Source organism: Natator depressus, chromosome 3, assembly GCF_965152275.1.
Source record: "Natator depressus isolate rNatDep1 chromosome 3, rNatDep2.hap1, whole genome shotgun sequence".
NCBI classification, from domain to species: domain Eukaryota; kingdom Metazoa; phylum Chordata; order Testudines; family Cheloniidae; genus Natator; species Natator depressus.
In genome coordinates, this window is record NC_134236.1 from 167,244,289 (window position 1) to 167,267,833 (window position 23,545).

General features: G+C 40.0%; 1 protein-coding gene across 1 annotated transcript in view; it reads right to left on the bottom strand.

Moving 5' to 3' along the window:
• RPS6KC1 (ribosomal protein S6 kinase C1) overlaps positions 1-23,545 on the bottom strand; it is a 106,862-nt gene that overhangs the window by 82,346 nt on the left and 971 nt on the right. The window contains exons 2-3 of the mRNA XM_074949272.1: positions 16,417-16,452; positions 6,535-6,655 (exon numbers count right to left, since the gene is read on the bottom strand). Of these exons, the coding sequence (XP_074805373.1) occupies positions 6,535-6,655; positions 16,417-16,452 (157 nt within the window). The remainder of the gene's footprint in view (positions 1-6,534; positions 6,656-16,416; positions 16,453-23,545) is intronic.

Consider the following 23,545-nt stretch of genomic DNA (forward strand, 5'->3'; position numbering starts at 1 on the left):
TTCCTAAAGGCTTTCATACCAATTATGTCACAGCTACTTTATCATGCAAAATAGACAGTTACAAGTTTAAAACAAAAGATAAAGGGACAGAAGTTAAGGGGAACAGACCAGAGAGAACAGAATAGATGGCACGCACTTCTGCATAGAGGAACAAGAGACTGGGAGACAAATACAAGAAAGAGCACCTCCACTCCAGCATGGCATAAAATAAGGCTGCCTGACAACACTGAAAGCTAACTTTGAAGGTGACTGTAGAAAACCACATAGAACAGAAAAAACAAACCTCCTTTACTTTAGGGGCATGCAAAAAATAATAATAATAATAATAATAATAATCCAGATAGAAAGTGTCAAAGTAGGATTTTTTTCAGCAGTCCCTCAAATGAACAGTTTCCACATGGTAGTGGGGAAAAGAAAAAGCCCCTCTCCCCCGCCCCACCCCCAACCAGGATCAATGTCTAAGTTCACAAAGCAGCGTTCGGGGTGTGGAGTGGTTTGTTTTTCTAAACTAACAAGGACAGAATATGGAGGAAAAAAAAATCTCACCTCAGTAAACTGCAGTGACTGAAATAGCATGGTCTTACAAGTCTGAACGCTAAATACAACAAACATACTGACTTAAATAACAGAAACCCTGCTGAAAAAGACGTCAAACAGCCAGCTAAGTTGGAACCTATAACATCGACAAAAAGCACACTGCGCATTTGAACTATCCCATTAAAAGTTTAGCAATTGCAATGCTTTTTAGTTCTTTAACTCATGCCGTCTCTGTAGGGCCACTATCAACTATAATACTCGGAGGTCAGAGGTAGAAATATCAGATCACATTGGCTTGTCTGTGCACTATATATAAGTGCACCCACTTGAGTAAAGCCATGTCACTGACAGCAGTCAGAAAAACTGATCACAGTGATGGCTCCCATTTCCTACACTCCCCTGCCCCACTCCCCCTCATATTCTCAAGTTGGCAATCTTGTTAACTGCTTCTATATTTGGATGGATCTGTCTCTAACTTCTCAATCATAAATCCTGAGGGGAATTCTGCACCAAAAAAATTAAAATTCTGTGTGCAATATTTTAAAATTCTGTAAAATTCTGCATATTTTTTGTCAAAATAATGCAATATAATCCAGCTAGTCTTAATTATTTTGGTAATTTATTTAAACTACAATACAATGGATGGAGAATGGTAGTGGGGAGCATTGGAGGAAATCACCAAACCCGCTCTGTCTAATAATAATGTAGCTAGTATTGACCCTTTACTTCTAGTTGTTAGTCAACAAATATATGCAGCCATATGCTATGCTAAAATCATCACTGTCACCTTCAATTCCCTGCATCTCTTGGCCAACCTAAAATACAGTTTCAGACTCTTCAGGGCGACCACCATGTCTTCTGTTTTCTCTCAAGTACTGTGCACATCCATGATGCTACATAAACAAGAGTAATACTCTTGTTTTGCAAATATGTGAACAGCTGTGCATAGAGATTACAATGGGTCAAAAACTAGTACCTCAGATTATGTTCCCTTCATGTTTCATGGTTGTGCGGGAATCAAAATGAATCTCTGCAGCCAAACTGAGAATGGTCATTTCCTAGAAACAGATACTAGGATACTTTAACGGTAACAGCCGCATGACAATTCAAAGAAGTTTTAACAGCTGGCTCTGTTATCAGCACTTTAAATTCCCATGTTCCATGCCAATGTGTTTTTTCCTGTGAGGAGGGTGGAAAAAGTCCAGGTGAAGTACAGGAAAGCAATATGAATTTTCCCCAAAAGGTTTCATCCTGTGATATAACCAGCACTATTACACCAGGAAAAAAAATACACACACTACAGCTTTTCATGTTCAAAAGTTGTGGGACTAAAGCATGAAATATAAACATTCCAGTTCTGCAGATCTCTCAACTATTTATTCCACTAAAGGTGGAAGTGTATCATGGCTCTTCCATTTCCACACAGTCCTTGATGCCTCAGAGTGTTCTCTTCAGCTCTTTAAGTGCTACAACCTGGGACTCTGTACAAGTTTAATATTTTCTGTACAGAAAATAAGAGCAGCTGTAACAACTGATAAAGCTCATTTGTAAACTGCATCATCTGCTATTCTTTGTACTAAAATGACAAAGTTTTAAAAAATATACACATTTTCAGAAGTCAGCAACTAATGACAGTGCTAACAAATAACTAGTTTAAAGGCTACCACAAAGGGGACAAAAATCACATGATGGAAGGAAGAATACAGAAAAGCATCAATTGCTAATGTAGAGTTAGAGGGAAAGGAATTAATATACAAATGGGACTGATCTTGCAGTTCAAAATAAAACACTACTCATGAAAATAAAATACCTATATGCAACAACTCAAAATATACCAACATTTCACTTTGTCCTCCACTAAACAAGCAACCATAACTGATCTTCTGAAGAAAGATGCCCTGAATAATTTTAAGAAATGCCTCAACTGGAATAAAAGGCAGCTTCATCCATTTTTATTCCTTTTTAGCTTTCCAATAAGTTATCATTTTAACTTGTTATGCATTACCTCTTTTCCTGGGCTTTCCTGTTGCTCTTATTTCAAATGTGATTTTTTTAAAAGAAAGGCTCTTTGTACAAGAAGTTTAAAAGAACTACACTGAATACTTTTGTAGATTCTCTCCCCTTATATTCTATACTGTAGCCATTTGTGAGTGTATAAAACAATAGAATAAGGCTGTCTTTCAGAAGAGATTTCACCCACAATTCTACTCCAGCTCTACAGGGCTTGAGCAAGACTGGCTAGCCTCAGATTTAAGATTTCCATCCATTTTAATTACTTTTAAAATCTCTCTCAAGAACTCTTAGTTTCTTTTTTGGGTATCTTACCCTATACGGCTTTATAAAGGGATCTATTCTCCTCTCCACTCCTAGAGCACATCTTTGTTTTCAATTTAAATCTTGGACAGCAAATATCAGCTTTGAAAGCATCCTGGACAATGATCATGCTACTCTGTAAATTAGATACAAAATCAACTCGAGATTATATTGATAATATATTCTCCACTTAACTATGCGGCATGCAAGTGCTGACATGGAACTGATATTCACCTCGGATCCAATTTCACAGATAAGCAAAATAAAAACAACATTAAATGCAATTCAGTCTCAGCTCTGGAAGAGAGCCAAAGCTCTCTGTGTACTTCAGGGGACTCTACGCAGGCATCCATAAAATCCACATCACAACTCAATTTTCTTGCAAATCACTTACATGTTTCACATCCACTATTAGTTATCAGAAGGAAACACCATTTTGTGTTAAATGCAATAGGATCAGGTAACATGTAGTGACACCTATAATTAAGGTTTCAGAGTAGTAGCCATGTTAGTCTGTATCCGCATCATGTGCCAGCAATGCCTCTCTGCCATGTACATTGGCCAAACCGGACAGTCTCTACACAAAAGAATAAATGGACACAAATCTGACATCAGGAATCATAACATTCAAAAACCGATAGGAGAACATGTCAAACTCTCTGGCCACTCAGTAAAAGACTTAAGGGTGGCAATTCTGCAACAGAAAAGCTTCAAAAACAGACTCCAACGAGAAACGGCTGAGCTTGAATTAATATGCAAACTAGATACCATTAACGTGGGTTTGAATAGAGACTGGGAGTGGCTGGTTCATTTCACATATTGAATCTATTTCCCCATGTTAAGTATCCTCACACCTTCTTGTCAACTGTCTCAATGGGCCATCCTGATTATCACTACAAAAGTTTTTTTCTCCTGCTGATAATAGCTCATCTTAATTAATTAGCCTCATACAGTTTGTATGGCAACTTCCACCTTCTGTGTGTGTGTGTGTGTGTGTGTGTATGTGTGTGTGTGTATTTATTCTTACTATATGTTCCATTCTATGCATCCGATGAAGTGTGCTGTAGCCCACGAAAGCTTATGCTCTAATAAATTAGTTAGTCTCTAAGGTGCCATAAGTACTCCTGTTCTTTTTACCTATAATTAAGGTTACCTTACATGCTTCATTATAAGACCCTGATTTCAGTTGCTTATAAAAGACTTTGCAACTTTAACGATTCAGGCTGAACTTTTCCAAGTGGGGCATCTGCCTCAAAATGAGTTTTATTTGGAAAGTTTTAGCTGAACCATTCTCTGGATAAAGCAGGGGCTCCATGGGACAAAAATATAGTATATGATCATGTAATTGAAGTCTGTTATAACATACGTGCACAAGGGGGCCAAATTAAGATTGAACAGGCAATCTTAATTCTGGCATTTCCAGACTTTTAAGTGCTTGACTTTGGAACCTTAGCGTTCTTTTAACATAGGTTTTTGTGTGCAACAGTAAGTAGAGGATAAAGAAAATGCACAATGTATCTTGAAAAGACAAAAAACTAATGTACATGGTAGTTCTACCAAGAGATACTGTTAAGGAATAAAGCCCAATTCTGCAGTCATTGTGAGTGCAGACCTTTCCTTGAAGTTTTCAGGATTTTTGAGCACAGAGCAGGGTCTGACTCATGCTTAATCACTGTGGAGAAACCACCAGAAAGCTCCTAAAACTATTACAATAATCAGGCCCCTTGAAGTATTTGTTAGCATTGAATTAGTATCCTGAATGAATTCAAAAACATTAATAAGAGTGAGATTTTTACTTTCAGTCTATGTACATTTTAAAATGTCTAGCTTTAGACTGTTCTTAACTGAGAAGTTAAGTATTTGTAGGGTGCTATAAACACAGGTATGGTGAAGAGATGATAGTATTGCCACTGAATTATAGTTATTTTGAGGGGGGAAATCCTTAAATTTAGAATTTTCAGTTGTGAACACAGTGTTAGCTTTGCCAATTTGAAATTTGGCAAAAATGGTTTAATCGCTTTTAATCTTAAAAAAAAAAATTAAAATGGTCAAAATAATTCCATTTTAAAAATTATAGACACATATACATACAAGTGTTTGCTAGGTACTCCATATAGGGATAAGTAAACTGCCTAGTACAGGCAATATCCTGCCCTAGTATTGACAATATCCTCAACCATTCCTAGATACCACATGCATATCATCTTTTAGAAAGAGAATTAGTGGAATAAGAGGCCATAGTCCCATTTTGTCTTGCTGAGCACAAAGCTCTCTGAAATAAGAATACTCTAATTACAGAAATAGACCTGAACAGCTTTGGATTTTCCACATAAATGTGTAAGTAAACAAAATTTTGCACGATGATTATTGTGGCGTAATGCTCAAAAACCAGGAATGTTTCTAAAGGATTTGAGGAAGGGAGGTTCCTACTGCAATTAGGTTCAGAGTCAACTATGTAATAAATAATACATATGGGAAGAAGAGGTTTATTTTTAATTATGTGTCTTGGGGTTCAAGCTACAGAGCCTATTCTCCCTTTGATGTTTTAAAGGTAATCGGAGTTGTATGCACTTATTGAAAAGTGTGGGTTTAGTACCCGCTATGAAAAACCTATAGTAAGCTTAAGGTTAGGACAAAAAACACAAGCAATTCTACACTGAGGAAGATACCCAGGACAAACCCATTTCTTCTTAAAATGGAGCACATTAATCCACTTTAAAACCTTAACATTACATTTCTTGTTGGGAGTAACAGTTTTCAACTTTTTTTGGATTTATTATAATTATACAGTTTGTTCCAATACAACTTCCAATACCTGGAGTTGTTCCACTTTATTAGATGTCCATTTGATTTCACTTTTAAAGCTTGATCACCTACGTCAAAAGTTAATTCTCAAATACTTCTTAAAAAATAATTCTTCAAGGAAACACATTTATAAACAGTTTCCATTAAATAACTCACATTTTCTGAAGCTCTTCCTCTTCTCATTTTTATTACTAAGGACAATAATATAAAGATCTGTGTTCCTAAGAGCTAGTTAGTTCTTGCTACTTATTCCTCACCTGAAGTTATAATCCTCCGATGCAATAACCGGTTGCTCTAGATATAATGGTGATGTCAAAAACATAATTAGATAAAACTGGGAACGAACATCAAATGTAGATTAATTTCCTAAGAGACAAAAATCCTTTCCTTCACTAAATAGTTTAATAATGTAATATAAATAGATCATTAAAAATTACAACCATCTTTTTGGTGTAAGAACAAATGTAATTATTTTGTTTTGTAGCTGACAGTATACAAGTGTTAGTCACATAGCTAATATTTGTTACAGATTGCAAACTCCTCAGAACAGGGACCTCATGTTTTTATGCCTGTAAAGTGCAACATACATCCATAAACATTCAGAGCATATAGTTCTTTAACTGAAAGCAAACAAGAGGATACAGTCTATGTTATTTTGATAACTTCAATACAAGTCAATAACTTTACAGCCACAGAACTGTGATCCACCCATATCTCATTAAGATCCTCATAATAAGACAAAGAGTTAACTACTAAAACCAAGTAAGTTTTAGCAGTAGCATATACAAAGGTGCAGCTGGCAGCTCCAGAATGAGATGTATTTATGACTCATTAGCTAATATCGAACAGTTTTAGAATTCAAAAAGAAGGCATGCTTACCAAATACTATTGCTTTGGCAAAAGGCGGAAACAATTCTGTATGCCTGTTTACGTTTTTATGAATTTGCCAGAGATCTTTGTGCAGTTTCTTAAAGTCACTGTATCTCTTCCAAACAACAATCTGAAACAGAAAAGGGGGAAAAAAGCATTAATGAGTTTAATAGCTCACAGTGAGGTAATTGTTGCTAAGTGTGGCTGAAAGCAAGAGCAGTTTAACATAATTGCACTAGGTCATCCAAAAAGAGTTGCCAACAAACTCTTTACGAAAATCAAGATGCTAAACAGGTTCTAATTAGTACTTTTAGTGGTTTCTTTTAACAGCTAGCTTAGCAAGTTTCTCCATAGGGGAAAAAATTAGACAATAATTTTACGGTCTCTTGTTTGTAAATCGTTCCACTTTACTTTTGAGTGCTCACTACATAAATTCTGTCTTAATAAAGTTGTATTACTCCTACGTTAAAAGCTCGTTTTGTGAGATGCACAGTTCCTTGATCTGACACACACCATGGCACATCAACCAAAATGGTTTTCTCTAATACTTGCACAAAGGGCTATATGGCCTGTTTTCCTTACCTCTATATTCTAAGAGTCAGCGATTACTCAGGCATGCATAACATGCTTTTTGGGCAATAGACAGGATATACTGTGTAGCCCCTGCATCTGGCCTCAAATGCATTGTCTGAGGAAATATGAAGATTACCTATGGCAAGTGTCTTTTAGCTCAGAATCTTTCCTTCTCTTATATCTAATCCGAACAGCTACATATGTAATTATATATGACGGCCACAGGCAATCTTTACATATGCACACACCCTGTTCCACTGGCCCCTTTTGACCAACAGAACCATAATGTACAGATGAACTGAGGGGAAAAGCCTAACGGAGGTGATGAAGAGGGGAAGAATGATGCTGCCTTCAATCACACAGTGACTCAGTGCTGCACAGGGAACCAAAAGGGGAGGGAGGAAGAAAAAGAAGGATGGGGAGTTATTCTACCTCCACCATATACAACAATACGTTGAGCACCAGCAGGTGAAAAAAATCATGGAGGGGAGAGAGACGAAAGAAGCAAAAACAGAGAATGTTCATGGGACAGGGAATCAGAGACAGAACAATTTGGCCCATAATATTTGTGTATGTAAAGATCTGATTACCTATAAATGTAAGCATGAATTTAAATAGTTTGCCTGAACATCCCTGAACCAAAAATCCAACACCATGTTCTGTGTAATCTGGGCAAAACCTTTGATTACAGGAGGGCAAGGAGACCACTGGTACATTATAACATTGGCAGGATAAGGATTTCTACATTACTATATTCAACAAAATTTAGCTCCACTCCGTAGTTCTACCCAATAGCTGAAAAGTACAAAAGTCAGCTATTAATACAATTCCACTGTTTCTTCCCAGTTATTTGTGTTTCACCCTACAATAGCCTGAACTATAAGTGGGGGGAAATTAGGGCCAGGAAAAGAATTCAGCAATTAAATCTGAATCTAACAGACCTAATAAGCTTTGGTTTATGAAAGAGATGAAAGCATTTTATGTGCCAGCTCTGAGTTCATTCAGGCCCTTTGCCCTGTCCTAATCCACATTAAATGTTAAGGTGTAACAACAGTGACAAAACACATGAAGTATATGCAACAGCATATCCAATTATTTTATCAGTCAAATTCGTCTCTCAAATTTTATGTAGTAAAACACCATGAGACAGATTCCGAGTGAAATATTCCTTTAACTGATTTTAAACAGTTTACTCCCCAGGTAGAAATCTGAAAGTATCAAAATTAAGGACCAAATTTTGTTCATACAAACCAAACCAGAAGTGTATTGAGATATCAAGAATCAGATCTAGTCAAAAGGTTGTTGTGGTTTTCCCTCAATTTGACCCAATTTGGTAGAAAAAAACCCCATATTTTGCCGAGGCCAGAGGGCATTCTTAAACTCATTGGTAATGAGAATATGCATAAATCCCAACCCACACTAAAAATATAAACATTAAGGGGAGCTTGCTGCAACGTGGTTAAAGCTTCAGTGGTGTGGATAGACCTAACCATTTCTTCACCAGTAGGCCATAATAATGGACTGTCCAAAGCTTTAATCTAGATACATCCTAGCCACTCTATAAATTTTAACCATGTTGTAACTAGCTCTCCTGATGCAGTTATGCCGCAAACTCTACTATACTTTGGCCTGGTCTCCACTACAAAGATAGGTTGACGTAAACCACTTTACATCAACCTTGTTGTGAGTATCTACATTTAAATGTCTCTCCCACCAACGAAAGTGCTCCTTTACAGCGACACAGTAACACCACCTCCCCGAGCAAACATTGAGCCATGATCAATATACTGAGGCCAACACAGTGCGAGTACAGATACTGTGTTACCTACGTCAAAACTAACAGTCCTCCAGCAGCTGTCCCACAATGCCAGACACCGACCTCTCTGGTTGCAATCACGAACTCCATGGCCCAGAGTCACAGAGACCAGAAGCCACCCACACACTTTAAAACCCCATGAATTTTTTAAATGCCTTTTCCTGGTTTTCCAGCTTGATGAGCTCTCTTAGCAGCTCTCCACTGTTGCATGCAACTGCCCAGCTGAAGATGCCAGGTACACACAACAGACCCTCTCCAGCCTGGATTAGACAAGATATATTGGATCTCCTGGACCTGTGAGGAGAAGAGGCTGTGCAAGCACAGCTACTGACCAGCTGTAGAAATGTCAACATCTACAAGCAGATTGCTCAGGGGATGCAGGAGAAGGGGTACAACAGGGCCAAGGAACTGCGGCAAGCAGATGAGAAGGCCGGGGAGGCCAACAGTCCATCCGGTGCTGAGCTGAAGACCTGCCACTTTTACAAAGAGCTGCAAGCTATACTAGGTGGAGACTCCACCACTAGAGCACTGCACAGATACAGTATTTATATCCATGTTTGTGGATATCCGCAGATATCCAAGGAGCTGCAGGGCTCTACAGGAGACGCAGACCACGGAGTGGAAGGGTCTCCTGTCCGGGAGCATGAGAGCCACTTGCACATACTAGCTTGACCAAGAACAGCTGCCCTTGCGCCTGGTGCCCACTCCAGTGGGTGGGGCTAGGGACAGTAGAGCCACGCCAGAGGAACTGCCACGTGTGGCGCTGGCTCCTGCAAGCATTGGCCCAAGACGCTGCTGCTTTCGTCACTGCGGTTCCCAGTAGAGCCCTGCAGCTCCTCAGATATCCACTTTGCAGCCGCAGATATAAATTTGGTATCTGTGCAGGGCTCTATCCACCATCACCCCACACACCACCATGGATATCTCAGAGTCACAGACCCCTGCCATTAGCAGCAAGCACAAGGAGGAGGAGGAGGATGGGGGACATGTGACCAGAGAGGTCCACCTATGCCACAAACCAGGACCCGTTTGAGATTCCACTGCAGTTCAGGCTGGCCCAGCAGATGAGCACAGGTGAGCCTGATGAAGCGGAAAGAACCTCAGATAAGTGTGAAAATTTATTTCCTACTACAGTGGCAGGTGCAGAAAAAGCAGAGGGAGATGTACCACAACATAATGGGACTTCTCTGGCAGCAAACACAGATGCTGCAAATGTATAGACCTACAGGTTCAAAAGTCACAGGCTCACCTCCCTTTGCAGTCCATGGAGAACTCCATTATAGCACCTCCCCACACCTCCCTCAACATTCAACATGGCATCAGGGATTGCATCCCTATGCCTACAACTCCACCCCATTAAGGACAACCACAGAGTCATGTACATTGACCTAGGAGAGCCACAATTGCTGTACACTTAGCTAAAATGGGCATGAATGTTCTTTCCCCATCTTAAGCTCTGTTCCATAGATTTATCAAGTTTTTAATATATTTGCTTTTTAACTTGCACAGAATATTTTTGCAGTGTTTTCGTTATTCAATAAACTTCTATTGTTTCGAAAACAATTCTTCTTTATTAGTTCCCAATATATGCTGCAGAATGCCTAGCGATACTGAAAGCACCACAAACATACAGCAAGCACCACACAATTCCTAACATGCCCCAAAACAGCAGGGCCAGGTAGAGCACGGGTACACCACAATTCATTACTGTGGCTCGCTATTAAAACAGTCTTTCAAAGCCTCTCTGAGCCATACAGTTCTGTGTTGAGCTCTTCTAATAGCCCTCGTTTCTGGCTTTTCAAACTCAGCAGACAGATGATACACCTCCACTCTCCATTCTGGTGGCAAACATTCCCCCCTTTGCTTCTCAGATATTATGCAGGACACAACAAGCAGCTATAACCTTTGGGATTTTTTTTTCCACTGAGATCTAATCTTGTGAGTAAACAAAACCATCGCCCCTTAATCTATCTAAAGAAGCACATTCAGCTGTCATTCTCCACCTGCTGAGCTGGTAGTTGAAACTTTCCTTGGTGCTGTCAAGGTGACCGGTGTACCCGCTTCAAGAGCCAGGGGAGGAAGGGGTAGGCTGGGTCCCCCAGAATCACTATTGGCATTTCAATGTTGCCAACGGTAATGTGTCAGTCAGGAAAGAAAGCCCCTACTTGTAGCTTTCTGAACAGTCCTGTGTTCTTACAGATGGGAGTGCCATGCACCTTCCATGGCCAGCCAACACTTATGTTGGTGAGGCATTCCTGGTGATCCAATAATGCTTGCATAACCACAGAAAGGTAGTCCTTTCTGTTGATGTACTCTGTGGCAAGGTGGTCTGGTGCCACAGGAAGGACGTGTGTGCCATCTATCACTCCACTGCAGTTTGGGAATCCAGTTGCTGCAAATCCATCCTCTACAGGGTCCTGCCCGTTGCCAAGAGTCACAGTCCTGCATAGCAGGAGATGATTTGTGGCCCTGCACACTTGCATGACAACTGCCCCCGAAGTAGATTTTCCAGATCCAAAATTATTTCCAACTGACCAATAGCAATCCACAGTGTGATTGCCGCTCGCTTCTCCACTGTCAATGTGGCTCTCCTTCTGGTGTCTCTGAGCTGGAGAGCTGGGGCAAGCTCACCACACAGATCCAGGATTGTGACCCTGTGCATCCGAAAGTTCTGCAGCTACTGCTCATCATCCCAAGCCTGTATTACAACACAATCCCACCAGTCAGCGCTCATTTCCTGGACCCAGAAATTACGCTCCACCATCTGCAGATGCTCTGTGAACACCACCATCAGCCTTGCATTCCCACAGCAATGTCCTCCAGGAAATCGTCATGTCACACGCGGATTCAGTTTTTCTTACAGCTCTGCAAATACCAGAGGATTTTGTGTCCTGTGCCTGCTACACTTATGACAACAGTACAGAGCTGAGCAGGCTCCATGCTTCTGTCAGAGATGTCAGACAGCAAGGAGGGCCACAGGGGTTGGTGAGATTTTTTTTTAAAAAAGGTATAACAATTATGAGACATAGATGACATTATGGGATGGATGCAGTGTAGTTGTAGCCGTGTGGGTCTCTGGTTATGAGAGAGACAAGGTGAGTGAGAAGTTGACCCAGTAAAAGATATTACCTCACCCACCTTGTCTCTCAAAATTGTGGGATGGAGAGTTACATGCTGGGAAGTTGACTCCTTACTCCCAGCCACCCCCGTGTGACTTGCTTCTGCCCCACCATACATTGCCAACACTTCCCAAAAGACAGCGCACTGGACAGTGACGAGTTGCACACTGGGAAACCTACCTGTGGTGCACTGCACCGTGCATTGACACAAGCACCCCGGTGAGTGCCCGCAGCACCAACGCAAGAAGCCAAGTATGCATGTGCACAAGCGATATACGAACTGCAGTGTCTTTATGCCAACGAACTTGTGCCAGCAAAAGTTAGTAATGTAGGCACACTCTTTGCAGCGATCAGGTTCAGGAGAACAAAACAAGAAATCTAGGACTTCCCGAGGGAGAGGATCCCCTGGCCTAAGTTTTCAGAAGGGACTAATAATTAGGGATGCCTCAAGTTTTTGAGTGCCCAATCCAAGCTACCACAAGCAAAGGAGTCAAATTCTGATCGGGTGATTGATGAGCACTGTTTTATAGATAATCCCAGAACCACCACATAAAACTGCTCAAGAGAATGAAAAGTCCATGATCATGGAGAGGAATCTGGTTTGGAGGGAGGATGACAAACTGCAATCTGAGGACTAAAGAAGTGCAGTAAAGGGTATTTGTCTGGTGAGACTGTGAATATATTGTTAGTTGTTATAGTTAGGCTTGGAAGAATTCGATTTTTAAAGGTAAATGTCAGTAAACAATTTCACCAACCACACACAAACAGATGAAAAAAATATTTCCACCAATAATAATCAAAATTTACAGGTAGGAAAAGTAAGGAAAATGCTGTTTGAAAATGTAGAGTCAAAATCCAGTGATCCAGACTTATGAATTAGGCTGGTTACAAATGGACTAAAAAATGAACAGCAAAAACAGGTATGATTTGATTTAAGGATATTTACTTTGTATATTCGGACATGTGATGTTGACCACTTGTGTTTTAACGGTTTATAAAAGCTTTAAATTTTGAGTCTCTGTCTACTGTCATTAAATAATTGTTGACACTCCCCCATAATTTCTGCAATTTTAAAAATAGAAAAAATGCTTAAGTAGTGATATTATCTGTTGAAATTGTATAAAAAATTAATCCAATTCTGCGAAGGCTACACTGTTCTGATGTGATAGGCTGTTTGTCATGGTTAGAATAATTGGAGCACTAGTAACTGTTTTTCACATCTTCCTTCCACAATAAACAATGGTTTCTCCACCCTGGGCTGGACACACACAGTTATCATTACCCCTTTACTCCTTCTGCACACAGGGCTTTACCTGATTATGCCCCTTCCCTCTCCCCACAGTAGTAGTTGGGGGTGCTTGATGTAGAAGTTGGTTGTGATGGGAGACAGTAATTTGGTAAAGGGTTACGTCCAGAAGGGCTGTTAAAAGGGGAGATGGAAGGCTGCAAAGTGAGGGAAGCAGACTGAAGGCTGCAGTGGATGGCCCAGGAATAGCAGGAGTTGTAGCAATGTTAATGTTGTGAGTGGAGGAAGTATGTATTGTAAAGTGGCTCAACTTTTCTGGGTTTGTGTCAGGGGCGCTACATGTGCAACATGCCTAACTGCTTCACAACAAAGTAGATGTATTTATTTTCTAGGGTTTTTAAAATGATTAATGGTGATAAGTATAGACCCTATTAGGGGGAGAGGATGGAAGAGCAGCTGCTGATAGTCCTTCAGTGACTGTACATAAATCTCTCTCTGTTGTGGGATAAAAATCTGATATAAAAGCTCCTGATGGAGGTTGGGTGCATATCTGGCCACTAGACAGGATTGTGTGCACTGTGCTTAAATGTTCAGTTATAACATGAATAATAGCTAAAAGTGATCCTAACTCGAGCATCTGAAAATTAAGATCTACTCAGGAGCCACCTATTTACTAAATTTTGGATAGACTATTTTTAAGATAGTCAACAACAGAAGTAGGACTCCTGAAGAAAAACTTCAGCCAGAGCTCAAATTCAGGAAGACTTCCTATTAAAAACGTAGGAGAGAAATCAAGTAAAAAACTACACACAAAATCCAGAGAGTGCATAAGAACTTACACTGTATGAAGTTCCACAACAACTGGCAACTGGCTTTTCGCGAAAAAGCAGGAATGTAAACTAGGGCTGTCAATTAATCGCAGTTAACTCATGCGATTAACTAAAAAAAATTAATCGCGATTAATTGCCGTTTTAATCGCTCTGTTAAACAACAGAATACCAATTGAAATGTAGAAAAACATCCAAAAATATTTAATACATTTTCAAATATATTGATTTCAATTACAACACAGAATATAAAGTGTACAGTGCTCATTTTATATTATTTTTATTACAAATATTTGTACTGTAAAATGATAAACGAAATAGTATTTTTCAATTCACCTCATATAAGTACTGTAGTGTAATCTCTTTATTGTGAAACTGCAACTTACTTTTTTTTTTTTGGTTAGGTAACTGCACTCAAGGACAAAACATTGTAAAACTTTAGAGCCTACAAGTCCACTCAGTCCTACTTCATGTTCAGCCAATTGCTAACACAAACAAGTTTGTTTACATTTATGGGAGATAATGTTGCCCACATCTTATTTACAATGTCACCATAAAGTGAGAACAGGCATTCGCATGGGACTTTTATAGCCAGCATTGCAAGGGATTTACGTGACAGATATGCTAAACATTCGTATGTTCCTTCATGCTTTGGCCACCGTTCCAGAGAACATGCTTCCATGCTGATGCTCGTTAAAAAAATAGTGTGTTAATTAAATTTGTGACTGAAGTTCTTGGGGGGAGAATTGTAGGTCTCCAGCTCTGTTTTACCCACATTCTGCCATATATTTCATGTTATAGCAGTCTCGGATGATGACTCAGCACATGTTGTTCATTTTAAGAACACTTTTGCTACAAATCTGATAAAAGGCAAAGAAGATACAAATGTGAGATTTCTAAAGATAGGTACAGCACTCGACCCAAGGTTTAAGAATCTGAAGTGCCGTCCAAAATCTGAGAAGGATGAGGTGTGGCGCATGCTTTCAGAAGTCTTAGAAGAGCAATACTCTGATGCAGAAACTACAGCACCCGAACCACCAAAAAAGAAAATCAACATTCTGCAGGTGGCATCTGACTCAGATGATGAAAATGAACATGCGTTGGTCCTCACTGTTTTGGATTGTTATCAAGCAGAACCCGTCATCAGCATGGACGCATGTCCCCTGGAATGGTGGTTGAAGCATGAAGGGACTTATGCATCTTTAGTGCATCTGGCACGTAAATATCTTGCGACGCCAGCTACAACAGTGCCGTGCGAATGAATGTCTGTTCTCATTTTCAGGGGACATTGTCAACAAGAAGCAGGCAGCTTTATCTCCTGCAAATTGTAACTAAACTTGCTTGTCTGAGTGATTGGCTGAAGTAGGACTGAGTGGACATGTAGGCTCTAAAGTTTTACAATGTTTTATTTTTGAATGCAGTTACTTTTTCTACATAATTCTACATTTGTAAGTTCAACTTTCATTATAAAGAGATTGCACTACAGTATTTGTATGAGATGAATTGAAAAATACTATTTATTTTGTTTTTTACAGTGCAAATATAATAAATATAAAGTGAGCATTGTACACTTTGTATTCTGTGTTGTAATTGAAATCAATGTATTTGAAAATATAGAAAACATCCAAAAATATTTAAATAAATGGTATTCTGTTGTTGTTTAACAGCGTGATTAATTGCACAATCAATTTTTTTAATCGCTTGACAGCCCTAGTTTTTATTATTGTATAACAGGCTACTTCTTAAGAAGCCTGAGAGCACCCTACAGTAAGAAAGAATTAAAATCTACCCCCTCTCTCTCTCTCTATCACCCTCATCCTCTTCAATTTACCCTGTTCACCTAACAGAAAGGCAGCACTAATGTAGGCTTTTCAGTGACGTATTAGGTAAAGAGGGAAAAAGAACACTTACAGCTGACACCTAGACTCTGATGGTGAACTTATCTAATTTTACCAGTAAGGGTTAAAGTAAAGCTCAATTTCCAATTTCAGCCATGAAACAGGAGCTAAAAAGTTATCAAAGAAGTTTTGTCATGAAAAGACACTTTACTCCTCAAAAATTTTGTTTGAAGTCATGATTCATAATTTCCCCACCCCCCCCCCCACACTCATCACTGACGGCAAAGTTGCAATACGCTACCTTAGCTATTCGGTTTTGAATTATTAAGACAAAAACACAGATGGACACAAAAAAGGTTTGCTTCATTTCTTTGACAAAACACACAGGAAATACTAAATTAAGTAAAAGATACTTCAAAAGTTAGTAATGAGAACATGAACTGAAGCATTTTCACAAATGTAAATGTGTTACCTCCTGGACTTCTTCTGGATTTCTTCTTGAAACAACCTGTAAAACAAAACAAAAACCGGATCAGTGTCTGAATTTCAGTCTGCAGAGTTAAAAGAGGAATATACTGTGATCTGTTGCTGATAAAAAGAAACCACACAGAAGGTGCATATCTTTTTCAATTTGCATTCAACAGATTTAAGTTAGTTAAGTGAAGTTCAACCTATCAAAATAAGAAATAGAATAAGAGATGAAGTATGAAGTAACAAAGCTAATTGGTATGTTAGAAACTAGCAAATAAATTACAAAATAGATAACTTATGCCTTCTTCTAAGGGCTACATCCCCAAGCAAGTTTCTTATTAGGGACCACTTAGAACTGGGGCACATATGGACCATCTTCCCATCCATTCTTCCAATTCTTTCCTGAAGGAATTGTTATCAGAAACACGAGAGGAAAGTAACATTAATGTAATAGATATGGGTAGCTGTAACTAAGCCATTTTTGAAACCCAGATTGCACACAACCTCAGCCTTGGTGGGTTTTGTATCTTTTAGGACAAAATCTCCCCATGCTACCCACAGCTCAGTTCTCTACAGATCACTTTTCACTTTGATTTTGTCCTCGTGCGTATTTGCTACCTGTCACATGTTGGTGTTTTCTGCACATTTGATCACACTGACTATACCCCAAAGAAATACCTGACAAAGACTGACAGGTATGGCAGCACAGGGCAAAGATGATTTTAGTGTTTTTAAAAAAGAAATATATATTATATTGGTCAAGAGAGCCTCTAGAATGCCTGAGTTCTGCATTAGATTTATAAATAGCAATAAAGTCCATTGCTCAAAGACTGAAGGCTTGTCTACACACATGCAAACCAAACTAAGTCAGCTTTAATTCATGCCATAAGCCAGCGTATGGACAGTTTCATCCGAAATAACACTGTCCATACACTGACATGCACTAAGATAATTAAAGGTGTGAATTAAAGCAGCCTTCGTTTGGTTTGCTTGTGTGTAAGAAAGCCCTGAATTACAGTGTTGTTTCTGTCTCAGTGGTAAAGTACGCTACCCAGGAGAGCTCCAGACCATAGGCCACCTAAAAACTTCTCCTCTAAGCTACATGGAGGATCCGCGGTGCTGCAGCCAGACTGTTCTCATCTCCCAGCCCTCCACCCCCAGTTTTATTAGATTTACTCTACTAAATCTTCCTTATGGTTTTCAAGAATCTCTGTGACATATTCCTCCATGCTTCCCTAACTTCAGCCTACTGCCCAACCTCACTGTAGTGTTCCCATTCATCCTCCATTTGGTTTTTGGAGGGGACTAGACTGAGGAGAATGGGGTTATTTTTCCGTTATTCTACCCCATCAACCTGAAACACTCTTCTTCCCAAACACTGAGTCACTTCTTTCAAATTGCACCTTAAAACTCTCCTGTGCCAGTTTAGCCTACAATTGACAAAACCTTACACACCTTTTCCCTTGCTGTGATTAGTCTGAAGGTCTATTTGCCTCTTTACTGCAGTTATGTTTCAGCTGTTCTTTTCCTTTCACTCTACTTTCATCTTTGTTTCGGTCTATAGCAGAGTCCACATAGCTAGTTCAGTAAAGAGTTTATACTCTCTCCCTGGTGAGAATTTTAGAACACTTCATAGGCAAACCATGTGGAGGGATGCGTGGTGGCAACTTAAACAATCTTTACACATCACAAAAGGAGCAGTAAATGGCATAAACTTTTTTATTTTGCAGTTCACCTTTCAGTAAAGCCCTACAACAGTTTTGTGCGGTTACAGTAAATAAGTTACTCAAAGGGGTAAAGGGAGACCTAGAACAATGAGTGATTATACAACAAGCTAGTGAGAGCCAGGAATAGGACCCATATGTTTCACAGTCCCTTCTTCTACAGATTACATCGTCTTCCATATCTATTGCCCAATTCCATCTGCAAGTCACTGTACAGTAATTATTTATTTATATGCTGGACTAATTTGTTCTCCATAGCCTTTTCATAAAAGTCAACACAGGCCAGAGACCTCTACAGAGTTCTTTCACTTTTACCGATCCTATCATCAATTCAGATAGTTGGCATGAGGGAATATGGGTTAACAACCCCATAAATCTCAAGCTCTAGGACGATAAAAAGTTGCACAGAAAAATCTCAGAGTGGAATGATGCAACCAGCATCGTTTGTAAATCCTTAATGAAAGCAGCTTTCATCCACAATAATCAATAGCCTATCAATAGATGGCACACCTGCATATACAAACTGATGAATACATAACTAATACTGTACGTTCTGGAAACAACAATCATAAAACAGGACCATAGGAATCTCCCTTTGTTACTTAACAAGATGGTCAGAATATCCTATGTTTTTGTCTGCTCTGTAAACATTCAGCATTAATAAATAGCAGACTTTTTTAATAAGAAACTAATTTTTAAAATCTCTCGTAATTCTACACTGGATACTATACTCTTGTGGTGCCTCTTTTTTTTTTTTTTTAATCCTTTCATATCTCTTCTTGAATTCAACTGTTGGAAATGAATACAGGACCTGTAATGCTTCTCTAAGGGCTTGTCTACACTACCCGCCGGATTGGCGGGCAGCAATCGATCCGGGGGAGGGAGGGGTCCGATTTATCGCATCTAGTCTAGATGCAATAAATCGACTGCTGAGCACTCTCCCATAGACTCCGGTACTCCACCGGAGCGAGAGGCGCAGGCGGAGTTGACGGGGAGCGTCAACCGTTGACTTACCACAGTGAAGACACCGCGGTAAGTAGATCTAAGTAGATCTAACCACTTCAGCTACGTTATTCATGTAGCTGAAGTTGCGTAACTTAGATCAATCCCCCCACCCTCCCCCCAGTGTAAACTAGGTCTAACTTTGCAGATGTATGTAATGTCTTTCACAGTACAAAAGTTTAAATATATTATGTAGAATTCACATCTTACATACAGTTTCCACATTGTGCCAGCCTTGCTAAAAATATAAAAGGAATTTTTTCAGGGCTTCCACACTGTTAAAGCTGACTTTCTTTTAAAATCATTTCCTAAGAACAGACCTTAAGAAAAATTTCCCAAAGTTAGTTCAGCTTAGCATTCAAAAAAGTCTCCAATGAGACCTGTGCATTTGGTTTAGATGTTCAGGACACTTTCAACATGCAACTCTCCTACTCACAAATATTAAAGTGATATTTTATATTTGACAGTAAAGTTCTCTTAACCTATTAAACCAGTTTTACAGATGATCCACAAGTACAGAATCAAAAGAAATCAGAGATCTCTAGTAGAATGTGCTGAATACCCGAAATAGCTAGCATAAGAGGGGTATTCAGCACACTGGGCAGGTCAACCTTACTTTTTTCCAGGCAGTCACCCAAAGCTGCAGATCACCAGTTCACGGTATGAGTGACACAGCCCCAGCAAGCACTGTGGTAGTGATGTCATATCAACCATGGAGCCAGCCAACTGCATGGATGGGAGGGAGAAAACAAAAAGTGGTGGGGGTCAGACAACTGCCTTAAACAAAATATTGTTACATAGTTTTGAACAGCTTCTTTTAATATTCTCCACTGTCCCAAGTTTTTACCCCCAGCCCAGTTATTATTACATGTCCAATTAGAGTATAAGCCCTTTAGAGGCAAGAGCTCTGAACATTTCTGTGTTTGTGAAATCCCAAGCATGTTTGGGCACAATGAATAATATTTTATCACCTCTGGGCTATAAGGTTAAAATACTTCAAAGAACTAATATTTTGGGATTTTAAATTAAGAAAAATCTGAATTATTCTATCCACCAACAATTTGTGTGAACTGCCATGTGTCACTTGGAGTAGAAGCTGAGAACCTGCAACTTCAGAGACCTGATAAAATGTTGACATTCCCCCTGACTTATATATAACTTTCATTCCGATTTGGAGAATTCAGCACATGTACTACAGCTGTGTGATGCTGTATTTCAAATTAATATAAGTCAAGCAGAATACAAAAATTAGTGAAGAATTAGAATTAAGATAAATACAAGACTGTGTTTTACTGTCCTAACTAAAAGGGCATTGCTTTCAGTTCCACCAATGAAATTAAGCCACTATATTGACCTCTTGGACTAAGCCTGTGAACTGAGTTCATCAGGATGAGATGTGGAAAAACTAAATGCCCTGTCCTCCTTGCCTCTGTCCCATGACAAGCTTCTCTAGCACTGAACCTACAGGGGGAAAAAGTGTTTTTTCTCACTAACTCAATAAAAAAACACCATGTTTTTATTGCACTTTAATTAGTGTTTAAACATCTTACATTACCCTATGATGGAATAATATATCATATCTAGAACAAAATATTATTCAAGTCGTCTATGGTCTTACAGTTAATGCAGAAAACTGACACGGAGACAAACAGCCAGAGAGCTATGTTTATTTATATATCTACATTCTACACAGATAACTTTCTAGATCCTCTTCTTTATATAAAGATAGGGTATGTGCAAATATGGACAGCTCGCACAGGCAGAAAATTTACAGCAACAGTGATTGCGAAAGGACACGTCACTTCAATAAAAGTTTGCATTTCTATACCACTTCCTATCCGATGATCTCAAAATTAATGAACTGAACTCACAAGTCCCTCCCACGCACTGCTATGCAGCATTATTCCCATTTGTGAAAAAAGAAGGTGGAGGTACAAAGAAGGTAAAAGGCTTGCCCAAGGGAACCCAAGAAGCCTTTGGCAAAACTAGGAACAGAAACCAGGTCTCCTAATTTCCAGTTTTTTGCTTCCAACGCAAGGCCATCCTCCCCTCCTACAAGGGCCAGATTCTGCTGCATTACTCAGACTGAGTAATACCTTGCTCTGTAATTAGTTCCACTTATACTCTTCAGTGACTAAACAGTCATTGGCCACAGAGAGAGAAAATGACTATGTAGTCCAGTGTTTAGGACACTCACCCGGGAGATGGAAGACCCAGGGTACAGTCCCCCTGCTCCAGTCACTCTTCATTATTTATCCACAGTGGATTAGCTTCAACAGGAGAGACTGAAGGAGCCCCACATCAGAATATGTCATAGCTAAGTGATTAGAACAGTGTCCTGAGAAGTCGGAGAGCGCTGTTCAAATCCTGTCTCCCTCTTTGTCAGAGAGGACGGAATTGAGCCTATGTCTTCCCCATCCCAGGTGAGTGCTTGAACTGGGCTAAGTTACAAGGTGGGCACCGCCTCCTCTAGCCATTTTGTGTAGAGCAAGACAGGAATCTAACTCATTCTGACAAGAAATGCCTTATTGCCTAAGTCATCTGACTCCCAGAGAGGGGTTAACATTCATGAAGCACTATGCAGTGAGAGGCACTTCCCCGTAGCCTGGACTTAGGTGCCTATCCCTGGGAGGGGACAGGGATTGGGACATACCCCTCTCATTGGCATCTCCCACTGGCTAGTTTAGGCAGCTCACCGCCTAGCGCGCTGGCTTTCTGGATCCCATTCTAAGGCACCTCTCTCTCTCTCCCCAGCGTACAGGAGCCTAGATGCCTAACTGAGGCTTTGTGGGTCATAGTGTTGTTCCTGTGATTTTCTCGGCACCTAAAAGTTAGGTGCCATGCCACTCCCGTTGCAACGCCTAAGACCCTTTGTGGATCCCACTCTTACCCCCTATCTGTCCATTACTGAGCTTCTTGCATCTTCCTCAGAACTGTGATTCTGGCCACTGAGATACAGGATCCTGTGTTAGATGGACTTCTGGACTGGTCCACTATTGCAGTTTTAAGGCAGCTAACAATTTCTAGGACAGCGTTAACAGTTCCATCAGACAGAACAACTATTTTCTGTCACTAAGCAGCATTACATTACCAGACTTAAGATGCTATCAGAACACCTGTGTAAGTCAGAAACTCAACAATAGAAACCAACACTGTCTCATAGCTTCTGACAGATGATGCACAACTAAGAAACACACAAAATCAAGAATTACTGCATATACACTAGAGTCCAAATGTTCAGGTTACCAGTCTGTCAGGTTAGGGCAAGTCCAAGGAACACTTATGAAGGTATTTAAGGCTTTTCGCAACTCCAGCACATTTGGTCTTGTGCTGTGCTTAATTTGTGCCAGGGCTTAGCACCTCTGAGCTAGGCAGTTCATAGCCCCGGCACCTCTGGGCTTTGCAGTTCAGTTATTAAAGTAAAATAAAAATTGCTTGAGTCCCAGCACCTCTTTCATTATAAATTAAGCACTGGTCTTGTGTAACATGCACTTCGGAGACATTTATCCAAACACAGTCTTCCCTCTAGCTTTATTTTTTTAAATAATTACAGGATAGAGAAATTCAAACTTCAAGTGCCACTGAGGAAACGTTAAGCAGACCTGCAGTCTCTCATTCATTTGGAAGTGGCAGGGGCCCTCATTTGAAGACTCATTTTGATGACACCTGCTGAAGTCTGACCCTCAGTGGACCAAGTTTTTTTTTTTTTTAAATAAAATAAAAACCACCTTCATTCAAAGTACCAGAGCTTGAGACACAGCAGGTCTGGGTATCTAGTGGCCACAAGCATAAGGCAATGTGCTTTAGGCTGGATAGGGCATTCCCTAGTGTCAGGGTTACGATTGCTCTTTAAACTGTTGGGATAATCTGCATGGGTGGAATATTACTGAAGTAGACTCAACTCCTTGAGTTAATACTTATGAAAAAATTAAGATGAGTATACAGCAAAGGGGAGACAGTACAGGCCGAGTTACAGCAAGCATCTAATTTTAAATGTCTCACTGACATGTCGAAATCATCTTCTCCCAATCCCCTGACGGACAAAGAGATACTGTAAAGCAGACTCCCTTATGAAAAAGTCTCATTCATTCCTTCCTCCCACCTCCTCTCCTCACCCATCTATCCCCATCACATGTGAGACTTGAGGCAGATCTGAATGAAGCTGGACAGGCATATTGGGGATGCTCAGAACCTGTCCCACATTTGGGGTAGACGGGTGAGGTGAAGATGTTCTCTTTCTCATCCTCCTCTCATTAGGGAACAGATGGGAGGCAGGAGGTGGTGAGGTGGGTATGCTCTTTGATAAGCCTCCAATAGATGCAAGTCTAGGATAAGGAATAGGGATGATCTCTGCTCTAGCCACCCAGACACTTCCATGCACGAGGGCAGGTCTGAGAAGTTTCA